Source organism: Artibeus jamaicensis, unplaced genomic scaffold (assembly GCF_021234435.1).
Source record: "Artibeus jamaicensis isolate MK-2021 breed Jamaican fruit bat unplaced genomic scaffold, CSHL_Jam_final contig_76, whole genome shotgun sequence".
Classification (NCBI taxonomy): domain Eukaryota; kingdom Metazoa; phylum Chordata; class Mammalia; order Chiroptera; family Phyllostomidae; genus Artibeus; species Artibeus jamaicensis.
The window spans coordinates 4,275,741-4,292,676 of record NW_026521954.1 but is presented as its reverse complement, the minus strand read 5'-3'; the positions used below and the strand labels follow the sequence as shown (position 1 = coordinate 4,292,676).

The following is a 16,936-nucleotide window of genomic DNA, read 5'->3' as shown; positions in this document are numbered from 1 at the left end:
GGGAAAGGTATATCATCAGGCTTGTTTGAGGCGAGGTGCTACTTGTATCTCGCACCCCACAATTAAACCCGTGTACACTTCGTTTTCTCTTATTATGAGTCACAACAGTCAAAACCAAGCACATTATTAGTTTATGCATGGTATCCAAGTTTCTGAGAAGGAAGAGTCCAGTGATCAGAGAGGTAAGGTTTAAGGGTAGTCCAGTTGCTGAAACAAAAAGTTGCTGAGAACTAAGACTAATGTGGTTTTTTTTTGAATTGTAATAAAAGTATTTCTATTTTAAATACCATATTACTGGTGACATTTAACTACTGGTGACTTCGGGGTGAATGTTACCTACTTTGCATGTTACTACTTAATCTTTAAAGGTAAGAGTCACACACTGAGTAATGTACTCAACATTTACAAGATCCTCATGTGGTATCTGTGTGGCTCCTCCAGAGATCACGTATGAATCACACTACTTAACTATCAGCAGCCCAGCTGCTGAGAGCCTGGGAGGAAAGCCCTTCCGCCCCTTCTCTGCCCTCACCCCACTGTGGTTTCCTTGGGCTTTTTCTTCTCCAACAGACCTTGGACTTGGCAGGAAGAGGAGAGACACACAGCCTTGTGGTTTCTGAACCTGAGCCTCTCAGAGTAGATTGGCCATTGGACAAACGGTAGCTCATCCTGGCTTCTAGACAGATACACCCAGCCGTCTCCTTATACGTTCAGGTTGACTGTCTTGAGTACAATTTTTCAAATGACTACTAGCCTAAGGAATTTAGGAAACCACACTATAAGGAAAGAAAGCAGATGTAGAACCCAATTTTACTCTGCTAAGGAGATGAGCTTTATTAGACAGAATGAGATAAAACATGTAGTTACAGGTCAAGAGCAACCAGATAGTATCACGTTTTATCTGACTCAAGCTGTCCTCAGGGATCCTTCAATTCTGGATTCTCTGTCTTCTCACCTGGCTTTAACCTGTTCTTTTTTTTTTTTTTTTTTTTTTTTATTTAATTCCTTCCCCCCCCCCTTTTCTTTTTCAAAATTCCTCCCCTTTTTCCCCTCCTTCGATCTTCCTGTCCAGCTCCTCAGAATTTGCCTTCAAATTCCACTATCAGTCCTGAAGCCTGTGAAGTGCCCACTAAGCTCCTCAGTTAACCCAACACCCATTTCAACATTCACTGAACACCTTCTCTGAATCAGGGGCTGAGTGAACTGAGGCTGGTACAAGGACAGACGGAAGTCTGTCCTAGCCTTTGATCTAGTGAGAAATGGAAACTTTAAAGCGTATATGATCAGTTTGGTGACAGAAATATGTCTGAAGTGTTACGATTAAGTGTTAATCAAATAGCATCATGTTTGGGGGAAGAAGTGAAGAAGATTTCAAAAAAGAGTTGACATTTGGGTTGTGCCTTGAAGGGTATGTAAGATTTCCTGAATAAGCAAGGGGAAAAGGTATCACAGCCAGTCACAACACCACGGACTCGGCAGGGGTGTCTTGAGCTACACATTAAATACATTGCAGCACATAATCACAAAAAAATCTCATAATGTTTTAAGTAAATTTAAAATTTTGTGTTGGGCTCCACTCACAGCCATCCTGGGTTACATGCAGCCCACAGTTGGTGGGTGGGACCCCCCTGTGCTACAGACTGGGGGCCTAAAAGTAGATGGTGTGTTCTGGGAAGAGATCAATAAGTCGGTAGGGCTCAGTGATAGGGTGCAAGGAGGTGAGAGAATAGTGGTGTCAGACCTTACACGATCTCGGCATTTTCTTCCTTCATCATGTGAGTGAGCCACAGACATTTTTCTAGGCAGGGAAGTAACGTTTTCAAATATAATTTTGCAAAATTCAGGAAAGCTGATTTTCCTTCGATGGTCTGTGAGACTAGAAGGGAAGAATCAAACAAAATGAATAGGCTTTAAAAATAATCTTTATTGTTTTTTTCTAATAAAATAATACAGATTCACTCTAAGCAATTCCAACATCATAGGAATATACAACATAGAAACCAAATGCTCCTGGTGTCCAACCTCCCAAACTCAAACCACTGTTATATATCAAAGTACTGACACGGATTCCTTTAGACTTTTATTTCACTGAATAAACCACCGTATTAATAGAATTTTCACCATACCAGTAAATATAGAGCTACCTCATTCTTTTAAATGGTTGGGTAATGTTCTATTGCATTAGGGTATTATAATTTATGGAATTAATCCTTATTTTGTGGACATTTGAGCTGTTTTCTATTTTTCATTGTTATGAACAATGCTGGGACAAATGCTTTTTAAAATAAATAAATAAAATCCTTTATTTATTTATTTAGTTTTAGAGAGGCAGGAAGAGAAGGAGAAAGAGAGGGAGAGAAACATCAATCGGTTTCGTCTCAAGCCCCCAAATGGGGACGCAGCCCACAACCCAGGCATGTGCCCTGGCTGGGAATCGAACTGGCAGACAAATGCCTTTTTACACAAACCTTTACAAACCTCTGTTTCTGTAGGACATATTCTTAGAACACTTTTATGGAATTAACATGAGGGAACGATCATTTTTTCATTTCAATGGATATTGCCAAATTGTCATCATAAAGGTGGTATCAACTCAAATCCCAGCAGTGCATCTGGGCCCCCATTCCCCTAAGGGAGAATGGGGTTTCAAAGGTAGTCTGTTCTTATCACAGAGATGGCAGAACCTCCAGACTCTTCATTCAACTCTGTGAATGTCTGTAGTTCACACGTGTCCCTGGTTTCTAATAAATTAACATTAATATTAGCTTGAAGGTTTGCCCAGAAAAGTCCACATTTACGCCTATCCGTGGGCCATTCCAAGTATGCTTTTTTTTCCATGAGGGCTTTCAGCTTCGGATACCTGGTTGGAATGCAGTAGAGTGGAACGGGCTCCAGTACGATGAGGATTATGCGATGAGAAATTTCATCCAGGAGCGGGTAGTGGGCGAAGAAGAGTTCATAATGGCACCACTCACTCTGGACAAAGCTGGGAGACAGAACCAGTATGGACTTACAGCTTTTCTCAATGCAGTTTAGGATGTTTTCAGTAACTGTCTTGCCAGGGTCAAAGTTTCCCTCAGGAAGGCAAATCAAGACAGAGCCATCTTCTTTCTCTAGAGTGGGGATCAATTCATGCTTCACCCAGGCAGAATCCTGTTCACTGTAGGAAATAAACAAATGGGATTGGACCTTTCTCTTGAGTTGTTGGGCTGTCTTCCTGACCCTGTGCCACATCAGCATCCACTGGCCCAGCATCCTGACATACCAGAGCAGATCGAAGTAGCGGCAGCAGAAGCTCACGGCCATCCCCAAAACTAGCATGGCCACCACAATAGTGACAATCAGCAGAGCCGTGTTGCAGGATAATTCGGGAAGGTGAACATCTTTTAACTGAGTCCCCTTTAGATTCAAAGGGTATTCACAGACGTAGGAATCTGGCCATCCAACCATCATGCCCTTGGAATATTTTTCAAGCTGAATGAGATCTCTTAATTCACATGTACACCGAAATGGATTTCCTCCTGCATTGAGAGTCTTAACTCTGGGGCAGCTCTGAAAAAAATCCGGAGATGGGCTGAGAATTAAGTTCATTTCCATGTTTAGAACTGAGAGTCTTTTAAAATGACTGCACCCAGGAAGATCAGTTAGGACATTAAATGCAAGATTTAGCTCTTGCAAAGACTGCAGATGAATAATCTCTTTAGGGACAGTTTGAATTTGGTTGTTATTCAGGTCAAGTATTTGAACACTTGTGGGCAAGCACTGGAAAACAGAATCAACAAAGTTGTTGGATGACAGGTTCATGGTGATCAAGGTTTCTGGCCAAAAACAATTTTCATTATTTTCATGTTGTAACAGATTTTGGCTTAGATCCAAGAACTGCAAAGATGTGTTCTTAGCAAAACAACTCACTAAGGAAAGTGTTTCCAATTTGTTGCCCTTCAAAATGAGAGTTTTCAAATGAGGCAATTGGATAGGGTTTTTTAATAGTTCATCTGTTAAGATGTTATCAGCAAAATTTAAATATTGGAATCTTGTAGGATAAGTAGGGAATAGCATGTGAGGCATCTGTGCATCTGATATTGTCAGGTTTTCTATATTCATTTTGGTAAAAAGCAAGTAGACACTGTCCTGTGGAATATGGAAAAATCTAAAACGTATATGCTCCAATTTTATAGTTTTCATTACAGTGTTTGAGTAGTCAAATGAATTGTGGTCAAGATAAACCATACCTCCAAAAGTCACGTGTTCAATTTGGAAATATTCTACTGATGTATGCCAAACAAACTGGAAGATAAAAAGAAGGTCATCCCAAAGTAAATCGACGTTACTAAGTAACAGAGTAGATGTCTTGGAATTCTCTAAAGGAAGATTTTTTTGAGTTTCGTAACTCACAAATTGGCTTTTGCCATCTATATTCGTCATTTCTAATATTTTTGAAGTCTTGATTCCATCACACAAAAGAACCCAGAAATTTGTGTTCACTGGTAAGACAATGTGAAGTTTTGTTGTGTTTAAGATGGGCAGGCTGCCTTCTTCATAATGAGACAGAGTTCTCAATCCTAAGAAAACAGTATTTAGAGGCAAATAAGCAATTTTCTGGAAATCTGATTTTTGTATTTTTGCCCCACTCAAACCTAAGACTTCCAGGTGAGACATGTTGCTAATCTCCTCACTGATCGGCATAGTATCAAAGTCATTGAAAGAAAGATCTAAATGTCTGAGGCCTGCCAGAGAGTGCCAAGTCACAGTCTTCAGTGTGTTGTAAGACAGATCTAAATATTTTAACCTCTTGTTAAATTCAAAGGTCTTCATATCCAGCTCTTGGATATAGTTGTGGCACAGAATCAAAACTTTCAGTTCAGAGACAGAACGAAAATCCGAACTCTGGAGTTCAAAAAGGAGGTTGTAGGACAAATCCAGGGTGGTCGTGGTTGGGGTCAGGTCTGCAGGAACCTTTCTGAGAAACAAGTTGGAGCAGTTGGTCGTGAGTTCCCTTTCTTCCGGCAGCTCTGAAGCCCAGACGTGCACTGACATGACGATGCCCCAAAGCACATGAACGCTTCCGAGATGTCTCATTGTGATTCCACGGATTTCATCATTGGTTCCCGCATATGAATGATGAAGAGGAGTTCAAAATCCTAGAAGGACAGCAAATAATGTTAAGTGGTTATGTGGTTTGTTAAATCCTGTAAGATTTTAATTTTTTAAGGTCAATATATGACTATGTTCACCAAGAGTTTGAAATAGGGTCCCAACATGTATCCTGACTCTTCGAACTTGATCTATGAGCTTGGCTCACAGATTTCCAAGCCAGTTACTATGCCATATCTCCATCATGGAGACACATCAGGATTCCCAGAAGGGAGGAATACAATAGTTGGCAGAAGTACCTGTCTCTTGGTTCAGCTCAGGAACTGTATTGCCAGGACATACTCAACACCCTCTCTCACATTCCCTCTTGATAGCCTGAAGGCTTTAAAAAATCCAAAGCAATTTTTAAAGACTTTATTTTAAGAGCAGTTGAAGTTCCTCAGCAAAATTGAAGGGAAGGTACAGAGACTTATTTTTCCATATGTAGCCCCCACACATGCACAGCCTCCTTCCTCGTCAACATCCTCCGCCAGAGTGATACATTTGTACAATTGATAGACCTACACTGACTTATCACAGTCACTCCAAGTCCATAGTTAACATTATGGTTCGCTCTTGTACATCATGTGAGTTTAGACAAATGTATGATGTCATGTATCCATCATTATGGTATAATACAAAGTATTTTCACCACCCTAAAAAAAATCCTCAGTGCTGCCATTTTATCTACACACACACACACACACACACACACACACACACACCTAGGCAAGCACTGATGTTTTTATTTTCTCCACAGTCCTGTCGTTTCTGTAATGTCTAGTTGGAATCATCCAGTGCGCATCTTTTTCAGATTGGCTTCTTTCACTCAGTTATATGCTCTTAAGTTTTCTCCATGTCTTTGCATGGCTTGGTCGCTCATTTGTCTTTAGTGCTGAATAGAATTCCATTTGTCCAGATGTACCACGGTTTATTCATTCCTTCACCTTCTAAAGGATGTCCTGGTTGCTTCGAAGTTTTGGACATTATGAACAAAGCTGCTATGAACATTTGTGTGCAGGTTTTAGTGTGGATGTAAGTTCTCAATGAAAGTAATTTTTATCACCTAACACTGTGGGCCCCCTACATTAATGTCATGGGGTGTTCCTCAATCTTTGTAATTTGTGGAAGTAGAGAGTCCCTGGAGCTAATATCTGACTTCGAACAACACGTACGTGGAAGGCCCGAAGCATAGAAGTAAACAGAATGGTCCCCGTCTTCACGCCTTCATATGTCTTCGGGTTGGTGCAAAAGCAGTCTGAGTCCCTGCCAAACAATAATAACGATGAAGATGGAAACATTTTCCATTTCTCGGAGGCTTTCTACATGCCAAGATAAATACTGAACCCTTCATACACATTGCCTCACTGATTTATCACAACACTCTGAGGGAAGTTCTATTTCTTGCATTTTACAGATGAGGAAACTCATGGGTGCAGAATTCTGAGGGTTTTGAGAAGAGGCAGGCTTCAAGTTGTTGGATTAGACACAGAGCAGAGGTGTTCGGAGACCTGAGATTCTCCCAGCGTTCGTGATTCAAGACATGTATGCAGTACCTACTTGGCCAGAAACTTTTCTAGGCACTGGGGATGCAGCAGTGAATAGAGCAGACAGGACATCTGCTCCTACACGGCTAACATCTTAGGAAGGGCTAAGAAAAGAAAGATGATAAGCAGAATAATACATGTATATCTGAGGTAGTGTTACGGACTAGAAAGAAAAATAACTTTAAGTTAAAGGGAATAGAGAGTGACTGGGGAAGGTGATATTTTGCATAGGGCAGTCAAAGAGGGTCCCTCTGATTTGGTGGTCTTCATGCAGGGGTCTAAAGGGAGTGAGGGAGCAAGCCCCTTGTCTGGGGGAAAGAAGTATCCTGAAGAGAGAGAGAAGCGCCAGTACAAGGTCAAAGGCCTGGTGTACAGCGTGCTTGGGAAATGTGAGGAGTACCTAGACTGGAGTTGGAGAAGTGAATTGAAAGGTCAGTCGGACCTTGTAAGGACTCTGGATTTTCCTCTGATTGAAATAAGAAATCAGTGGAGGATTTAGAGTAGAGAGGTCACAGGTTCTGAGACACATTTCAAAGCACAGGCAGCAAACACCAAGCCGGAGGGCCAAATCCGGCCCTCCCCCCTGTTTTATCCTGCCCGGCACCTTGTTTCTACCCAGCAGCAGCACCGAGCTCTCGCCTAACTGTTAAGGAGCAGTGACATTTATACAGTCCTGAATTTACATTCAGCCCTTTGAAGGCCACCATGAGGCTGATGTGGCTCCTGGTGAAAATGAGTTTGACACCCCTGTTTTAAAGCGTCCTCTGCTTGTTGGGTGGACGTGGCTGGAACAGCACAAGGCTGACAGGGAAGGTCTGCTTTAAGTAATATTAAGTAATTCCTGCAAGAAAGAAGGTGGTGGGGGAGGTGTTGAGAAGTGGTTGGATTCTAATAGTAAAGTAGTAAACTCTTCAACTTTATGTCTTCCCACACCAGGCACTCGGAAACACCACGGAAAAGTAGTTAGCAGTGGTGTGAGTTTTCCTGCTCTAACTTGCATGTGTCCAAAACACGCCGACCCTCAGTCTAACCTCAGACTGGTCACTCCCACAGACAAGCAGGAGGAACAAAGGGCACCCTCCAGGTTGCGTAGCGAGACTTCACTGTGCTATTCTTGCAGACCGTGGTTGTGGGCAACGGTGTGTGAGCGGAAGTGCACGCACCCCTGCCGGTGCGGTGAGGGCCCGAACTGGCAGAACTAACACAACGGGACACCTGAAATATTGCCCCGCTCTCATCTGGATTTTTCTGTCTCCAGAGACTCCTCAAGTTTGGGGGTTTTGTTTGTCTGTTTGTTGTTGTGAAGACATTCTAGAAAATGCGGATATTTCTCTAGGTAACTTAACAATGAAAATACTTTATAAAAGTGTTTCATTGAAAACAGGAAACTGAACACAGAGATGCTCAACCACCTAGGAACACGACGGTGAAGAGAAAACTTTGACTTTGATAGTCCTTGCCCACCGTGTGCTTGGTGGAAAGGGGCTGTGGGAGGCCCTCGGTGGGGGTGGGATTGAGAAGATGTGGCCTGGAACGGGCCCAGGGTTTTCACCTTGGCACTAAGATATTTCCTCTATTTTTACTCCTTCCAGCCCATCCAAGGTAGTCCTTGGTCATCTCCTTTTTGTATAATATTTACTATAGCATCTGGTGGTCAATGGAAGAACAACTATGAATATAAAAAGAGCCTCTATGTTGTAACATTATGTCTGTGATAATCCTCCAGGTTTCAGGAATCCAGTAAAATAAATCAGTTCCCAGTACCATGATTTTAATGTATTACCCACTTTTAAGAGGACAAGAATAACTTGTTTCCCTTTGACGAATCATTAGATATATATCAATTTGGCAAGTCTGGTGGCATCTCCACTCCAGGTGGACTCTATCATGCTAATGACACAGTGGCCACTTGTCTTTGGCGGTAACGACAGCTAGCATTCGTTGAGCTAAGTGACACTAACCTTACACAGACTGATCCTTACAACAGTGGGTGCTGTCCTTATTCCCCTTTACAGACACGGAAGATGGCAGTCAAAGACCAGCCTCACCACCATCGCAGAGTTACTGCCATGAGTCCAGAGCCTGGGCTCTTAGCCACTCCAGGGTGAGTCAGGGCTGATGTGTTCTCACAGTGCGTTACGCTACCTTAATCGCAACGAAACTATACCTCACTAAGTGGTGTTGATTCTTTAAAGTCTCCTAATACACAGTTCAAGGAACCTAATGAGTAAGTCTGCAAATGCCACCCAATTTAGATTTTATTCAATTACTTACAACAACATGGATTGAGTCATCATATTGAGCACAATCTGGTTTAAGCCACTGTATTTTGTGACAGCAGCCAGCCTGCGGCCTGACTCACCTCTAACATTGGACTACGACACGCTCCATGAGCTGCTCTGGCCTCCTTCTGGGATCTCACATCACATCACGCTTCTCCTGCCTCTACACTCTAGCCGACTTGCCCCTCTTTAGTTCCCGGACACGCCACACTTCCTCCACCTTCGGGCCTCGGCACTAGCTTCTCCCCTGGGGTTGAGTGCTCTTCTCCCCAGTCCTTTCTTGGTTGTTTTTTTTTCTTGTCATTTAGATTTCGGCCTAAAGTTTATGCCCTGTAAGAGACCTGATTTGACCATCTAATCTAAAGTGGCCAACTTGCTTTTAGTTCATATCACTTTATTTTAATTCCTCTACAAAACAGAGTGCTTACTACTATCTAAAACTTCTGCTCATTTATTTGTTTATTGATTATCTCCCCCACTTCTCATGCCCAGGAGAGAAAAGAGTTGACTGTCCTGTTCACTGCCGTATCCCCAGCACATAAGATAGAGCCTGGCACACAGCACATGCTCAGCAAATACTTCTTTAAATGTATATATGAATGAATGAATGATTTCACTTTGTATTTTTAAGCACACAGTGGTATATAATATGCTCTCAAAAAGACACGTTGAATGAATGAACTGGTGGTGTGAATTCCTGATACGATGCAATGCATGATGGTTCGGGAATGAGTTTAGTGTAAGGGACTGGTTGATTTGTGTTCAAGTCCAACCTTAGCCACTCACTGGCTGTACTAGCTGAGATCATTTATTTAACTGCTGGAGAGTTCCAGCTTCTCATCGGTAAAACAGGTTTTGTGAAGAGGCATAAAAGAAAAGAATGTATGTAAGTCACTTGTTATCGTGGCTAGCATGTACCAAATGGTAGCACTTCTCAGGGCCAAGACTAGGGTGATTTCAGGCACAAATTTGAAGGGCCATCAAATCACTCATTAATCAAGATAAATAATATTTAAAAAATTAAAATTAATGCAGACATTCACAGTGAACAAAATATAAAAATGTGTCATCGAGACCAAATCCGTATTACTGATTCTCCCCTTTGTCTGAGGCTGCAGGATGGCATAGCAGGACGACAGCAGGGACAGCCATTAGCTGATCCGGGTGTTTTGAGAGCTGTGGCCCTTGAAAAATGCGGCAGAATCTAACCCGGTTGCTTTCTCTGAAATCCCCCGAACTGAGAGGTCAGAGCCTCCATGTGCTACCCACCTCTTCTCCAGGCCCAATACCACAACCTCATGCAGAACTCACTCTAAACAAGGGAGAGGAACTAACTCTCCCTAAACTTCTCTTAATAATAAAAAGGTCCTATTTCAGGCAAGCTGTGGGCGTTATGGCATTTCATTACAATATTTTAAAGTGTAGGACATAAACCTTTCATGAACTAGCCATCCAATAAGTAATATTTATTATTAGTAGTATATTCCTGCTGCCGTGACTACTATGCTGAAAACAGGTGAAAACAGAATGACGTTCCTGAATAGAGTATGATTTAAAAGTCCCGGTCGAGGGCACCATGAAATGACTATTGGCGCTTTGTCAAAGAATATCTAATCCTCTAATTTCTTTTTCCCAATGATGAGCAAAAAAAATGGAGGAGGGTTTAAAAACTCGGTGAATGTTGAGTGATCTTTGCAACAGGAGAGTAAGAATGACTGCCATTTGTTAAGTGTTTCTTATCTGCCTGGCATGGAGCTACCTGCTGCCCATACATTATCTTGTTCAATCCTCCTGACAACCCAACAAAATGGTGGCTATTTTTATCCTGACTTTACAAATGGAGTAGCTGACACCCAGAGGTTAAGTGACTTGCCCAAGGTTACCCAGTGAGTAAGTGACAGCGCTTGGATTTGAACCCACACCTGTCTAGTCCCTTTCAGAATCCAAGCTGAAGGCATTTTGAACCCTGAAATGAAGTAGTTTGGGAGTTGATTACCAAGGTCAATTCCACCATCAGGGCCATGGGGGCCTCTTCCTCTCTTCCCGCCCCATGTGCCTCTCTCAGGAGTGGTATGTGGCTGCTATGGGACACTCTGCTAGATGTCACAGAGTTCAGAGGACTTTGCCTACATGCATAGAGAGTTACACATTCACAGGAATTAAAATAAAACTCAGAAACTGCACTGAACTCTAATAATCTATGGCTTAGCGCAGGTGGTCTGTGAAAAAGCTTTTCTGGGGATCAAATGCCCAGATGCCCCCAATCATTCCCTACAGCAGCCACATGGCCACCTCTGGTCACTTTGCACTTCTAGAGGAAACTGAGTGAGGGTCACATTGTGCAAAATCCACAAGATGTGCCCTTGCTTTTAGACATACAACACACGTGCAGAACTTTTAAATGGTAAAGGAGCAACATGTATGCTTTAAACAGTCAAACAGCAGATGTCACTAACACGCATTACAGAAAATTAAAGCTGCAGGAAACTCACCACAACACCTGGGACCGTCCACTCTGCGTAGACAGACTGGCCAGGTTTAACCAGCAACCAGCGAAAGGAAACTCCAAACCCCACGCGTCTTCAAGACAGTTCCTCAGATCGATAGCCCTGAGGTCTTTCACTGATCATTAATCCTCAGAGTAATGAGGCAAGATAACAAATACTAGAAATCTGAGTAAGGCTGCGTTTCTCCCATGTACATGAGTTCACATGACCCCCACTTTAGGGAAGGCCCCTGCAGCCCTCACTGCCTTTTCAGGAGCGTTACCACAAACAAAGCTAACAGCTCTCAGTCCCAGGCTTGCAGCCGCCCTGTCTGAGCCACAGGTGTGAATGAACCACTGCGGTTGGGCGGAAGGGGCTGTGGGAGTGACTGAACCAAGCTTTTCTGTGACGCTGAAACTCCTTTGCCCTCTACTGCATCCCCGTGGTAGTACAGGTTGTATAAATTGGTTATAATCTCAGAGAACCTTTTTTTTTCTTTTAAAGATTTTATTTATTTATCTTTAGAGAGGGAGGGAAAGAGAGAGGGAGAGAAACATCAATGTACGGTTGCCTCTTGTGCGTCCCCTGCTGGGAACTGGACTGCAACCCAGGTACATGCCCTGACTGGGAATCAAACAGCGATCTTTTGGTTCGCAGGCCTGCGCTCAATCCACTGAGCTACACCAGCCAGGGCTTCAGAGCATTTAAAAAAAATGCAGTAAAATACAGACACATAAAATGTACCATTTTAACCATCTTAAGTGCAGTGCCACCAAGCACGTTCACACTGTCGTGCGACCATGATCCCCACCCACCTCCAGATCTTTTCCATCTGCCATTTGTCAAGTGTTTCTTAGCTGCCTGGCCAGGAGCTACCCGCTGCCCATACATTACCTTGTTCAATCTTCTTGACAACCCAACAAAATGGTGGCTATTTTTGAAAATTTATTTAATTATTGTTCAAGTACAGTTTTCTGTCTATTACTCCCATCCCAGCCCATCCCCCAGTGCTTCCCACCTCCCTCCCATTTCCAACCCCCCTTAGTTGTTGTCCATGTGTCCTTTATACTCGTTCCCGTAAATCCTTCCCCTTTCCCCTGAAATTCCCTCCCCTCTCCCCTCTGGTCACTGTCCCCCTGTTCTCTATTTCAGTGTCTTTGTTTTTATTTTGCTTGCTTGTTTGTTTTGTTGTTTAGCTTCCTGTTAAAGGTGAGATCATATGGTATTTGTCTTTCAACACCTGGTCTATTTCACTGAGCATAATGCTTTCCAGTTCCATCCATGCTGTTGCAAAGGGTAGTAGCTCCTTCTTTCTCTCTGCTGCATAGAATTCCATTGTGTGTATGTACCACAATTTTTTGATCCATTCATTTACTGATGGGCACCTAGGTTGCTTCCAACTCTTGGCTATTGTAAATTGTGCTGCTATGAACATTGGGGTGCATAGGTTCTTTGGGATTGGTGTTTTAGGGTTCTTAGGATATAATCCTAGCAGTGGAATGGCTGGATCAAAAGGCAGGTCTATTTTTAGAAAATTCAATACTGTTTTCCACAGTGTTTGTACCAGTCTGCAATCCCACCAACAATGGATTAGGGTCCCCTCTTCTCCACAACCTCTCCAACACTTGTTGTTTGTTGCTTTGTTTATGATGGCCATTCTGACCAGTGTAAAGTGGTATCTCATTGTGGTTTTAATTTGCATCTCTCTGATAGCTAGTGAAATTGAGCATCTTTTCATGTGTCCCTGGATCTTCTATATGTCCTCCTTGGAGAAATATCTGTTCAAGTCTTTTGCCCACTTTTTAATTGGGTTGCTTGTCTTCTTAGAGTGAAGTCATGTAAGTTCTTTGTATATTTTGGAGAGTAAACCCTTGTCTGAAGTATCATTGGCAAATATGTTTTCCCATACAGTTGGATCTCTTTTTATTTTAATACTGTTTTCTTTAGCCATGCAAAAGCTTTTAATTTTGATGAGATCTCATTTGTTTATTCTTTCCTTTATGTCCTTTGCTCTGGGGGACATATCAGTAAAAAAGTTGCTGCGTGAAATATCTGAGATTTTCTTGCCAATGTTCTCCTCTAGGAATTTAATTGTGTCATGGCTTATATTTAAGTCTTTTACCCACCTTGAATTTATTTTGGTGTATGGTGTAAGTTGGTGCTTGAGTTTCATTTTTTTGCACGTAGCTGTCCAGTTCTCCCAACACCATTTGTTGAAGAGGCTATTATTAGTCCATTTTATGTTGCTGCCCCCTTTGTTAAATATTAATTGGCCATAGAGATTTGGGTTTATTTCTGGGCTCTCTGTTCTGTTCCATTGGTCTATGTGCCTGTTTTTATGCCAGTACCAGGGTGTTTTGATTACAGTGGCCTTGTAATACAGTTTGGTATCAGGTATTGTGATCCCTCCTACTTTGTTCTTCTTTCTCAAAATTGCAGCTGCTCTTCGGGGTCATTTATGGTTCCATATAAATTTTTGAAGTGTTTGTTCTACATCTGTGAAGTATGTCATTGGTACTTTAATAGGTATTGGGGATTTTAACACCACACTGTCAAAAATAGACAGATCTTCCAAACAAAAAATCAACAAAGATATTGTGGAATTGAACAACATCCTAGATGAAATGGACTTAACTGATATATATAGAGCCCTTCACCCCAAAGAAGCTAAATACACATTCTTTTCAAATGTGCATGGAACATTTTCAAAGATAGACCACATGATAAGATACAAAGTGAGCCTCAACAAATTTAAGAAAATTGAAATCATCCCGAGCATTTTCTCTGACCACAAGAGACTGAAACTGGAAACCAACCCCAAGAGAAAAGACCCCAAAATTTCAAAATCATTGAGATTGAATAGCATGCTATTAAACAACAAATGGGTCAAGAATGAAATCAGGGAAGAAATCAAAAAGTTTCTGGAAACAAATGAAAATGAACTCATGACAACCCAGAACTTATGGGACACAGTGAAGGCGGTCCTGAGAGGGAAGTTCATAGCAATACAGGCCTACCTAAGAAAGATAGAAACATTTCAAACAAACAACCTAACCCTATGCCTACAAGAACTTGAAGAACAACAACAAAGACAGCCCAGAGCAAGTAGAAGGAAGGAAATAACCAAGATCAGAGCAGAATTAAATGATATAGAGACTAAAAGTACAATTCTGAAAATCAGTGAATCCAGGAGCTGGTTTTTTTAAAAGATAAACAAAATAGACAAGCCTTTAAGCAGGCTCATCAAGAAAAGAAGAGAGAGAACCCAAATAAACACAGTGGTGGCCATTTTTATCCCAACTTTACAAATGGAGTAGCTGAAACCCAGAGGTTAAGTGACTTGCCCAAGGTTACCCAGGGAATAAGTACCCCACACTGACACTCTGACCCCATGAAACGATAACTCCCGGTTCCCCCTCCTCTCAGCCACCGGTAAACAATATCCTCCTTTCTGTCTCTATAAATCTGACATCTCTCGTTACCTCATATAAGTTGAATTATTCACTATGCGTCCTTTTGTAACTGGCTTAATTTCATTTAGCATAATGTTTTCAAGGTTCTTCCATGTTGAACCATGAAGGAAATCAGAATTTTCTTTTTTCTTAAGGTTGAATAATATTCCTTTGTGTGTATATGCTTCATGTTGTTTATTCATTCACCCGTCGATGGACGCTGGATTGTTTTTAGCTTTTGGCTATTGTGAATAATGCTGCTATGAATGTGGGTATATGAACAATCTGTTCTCAAGACTCTACTGCCGATTCTTTTGGGTATACATTCAGAAGTGGAGTTGCTGGGTCACGTAGCAAGTCTGTGTTTAATTCTTTTGTGGACCTGCCATCCCATCTCCCAGAGCATCTTAGAGCACTTTGATGGCACCTCCCTGTAAGGTTCAGATCAGTTACCCCGCCCATCACACTGCGGGGGCATGACCAAGTGATGCTGAGAAAGAACAGGAATGGCGGCTTCATCATTTTAGGAATCAGACTGGAAAGGGGGGGGACGAGGGGTAACAGAGGCCTTGTCTCTAAACAAAGTGGTGAGACAAGCATGGCATAATTTACGTAGGTTGTAGAATGCAGATCATTTTTTTCAAAGCAATGCTTTTTGAGGTTTTATTTATACTTAAGAGTTAGGTGACATAGCTGGGAATTACTAGTGAAGATGAAAATTTCCAAATGGATTTGTCCATAGGAGGAATGGTCAATTTTAAAATGAATGATAAAATTGGTTTATGTAAATGTGAAATTGTGGAGGGATACATTGTAAAAACAAGAATTTTTTGACAATAACGTTTTTAAGTCAAAATATCATAAGTGTATTTCTACACATATTTTAGGGGAAATCATACCCTAAATAACTGTTTTTAAAAAAACATAACAAAAACAGTCTGCTGCCCAGATAAACATACACAAACATGACCGCATACACAAGAAAACAGGAGCCGGGTACACGCATCGGGAATGTTGGACAGGGCAGTCCTCGCTTGTTTGACGAACTCGGCTCTAAAATCTCTTTTATTCCAGAAATTCTCAAACCATTATGATCAGCATGTTCGTAGAAAGAAGAACAATCACCCTCGAAGAAAAACAATCACCTGAGGTTTTCTGTGTCCAAAACCACAATTTTTTCCCAGAGTCCAACATGTTTACATACTTTACGCTATCAGTGGATGGAGACATTTCCTTTTATCTCTTTTTAAGTTTATTTGCCAAAAATGAGTTGAGCCAAATTAGAAAGTAGGATTCTATGTTACCATGTTCATAACCACTTTAGCTTGCATTTACTTAAGTGCAAAGAGTATCACATAAAAGATACTAGCTAATGCTCATAACAGACTGCAGAGAAGTTATATATAATTCCCATTGACGGATAATGAAACTCGTTCAGAGAGAACGATAACTTGCCAAGGTCATCATCCAGTGAGAGATGGAGTTCAGATTCAAAACCGAGTCTGTCTGGCTCCAAAGCCCGCAATGTTTTCACTAGTCCAGGTGTGCAAGACCTTATGTACTATTCCCTCCACCCTCATTTGCAATAAAAAAATTTAATCCTTATTTTCAACTAGCAATAAGAATAGGAAGCTCAGAACCATATGTGCTCGTAACTTGGAGATGCAATTTTTTGTTCCCGCAAAAAATCTTTCCTCTTTCCCCTCACTTCCTTTTTTCTCTCTTCTTACCCTGAGCTGTCGAGATACCTGCCATGATAATTTTCTCTCTCTTTCTCTGTCTCTCTCTCTCTTACACACACACACAACACAAGCACACATACATTTTCCCCTTAGGCCTTCTCCTGATCTCAGAATCCTGCCTGCCACATTTCTTCCTCCGTATATAAATTGCAATGAACAGAGAGCCTTGGGTTACCACAAGCGGACGAAGACTTATTTTAAAGACACTACAGGGAGCAAGGAAGCAGCGCCTCAGCACCCTGCCAGTCCTCACAGAGCCCCGGGACAATGGCAACCCGGGACAGGGGCTACCAC

At 41.8% G+C, this 16,936-nt stretch overlaps 1 protein-coding gene across 2 annotated transcripts; it reads right to left on the bottom strand.

Annotated features, from left to right (window-relative positions):
* Positions 1-1,912: 1,912 nt before the first annotated feature.
* Positions 1,913-11,783, bottom strand: TLR10 (toll like receptor 10). Of its 2 annotated transcripts, none has more exons than XM_053672500.1 (2): positions 11,455-11,783; positions 1,913-5,141 (listed from the first exon to the last, which is right to left on the bottom strand). In XM_053672500.1, exon 2 carries the CDS (start codon positions 5,077-5,079, stop codon positions 2,647-2,649), a length of 2,433 nt encoding a protein of 810 aa, XP_053528475.1. In that variant the 5' UTR covers positions 5,080-5,141; positions 11,455-11,783; the 3' UTR covers positions 1,913-2,646. The 2 variants fall into 2 exon arrangements, with proteins under 2 accessions (XP_053528475.1, XP_053528476.1); XM_053672501.1 differs by lacking the exon at positions 11,455-11,783 and adding an exon at positions 5,859-7,494.
* Positions 11,784-16,936: the final 5,153 nt, after the last annotated feature.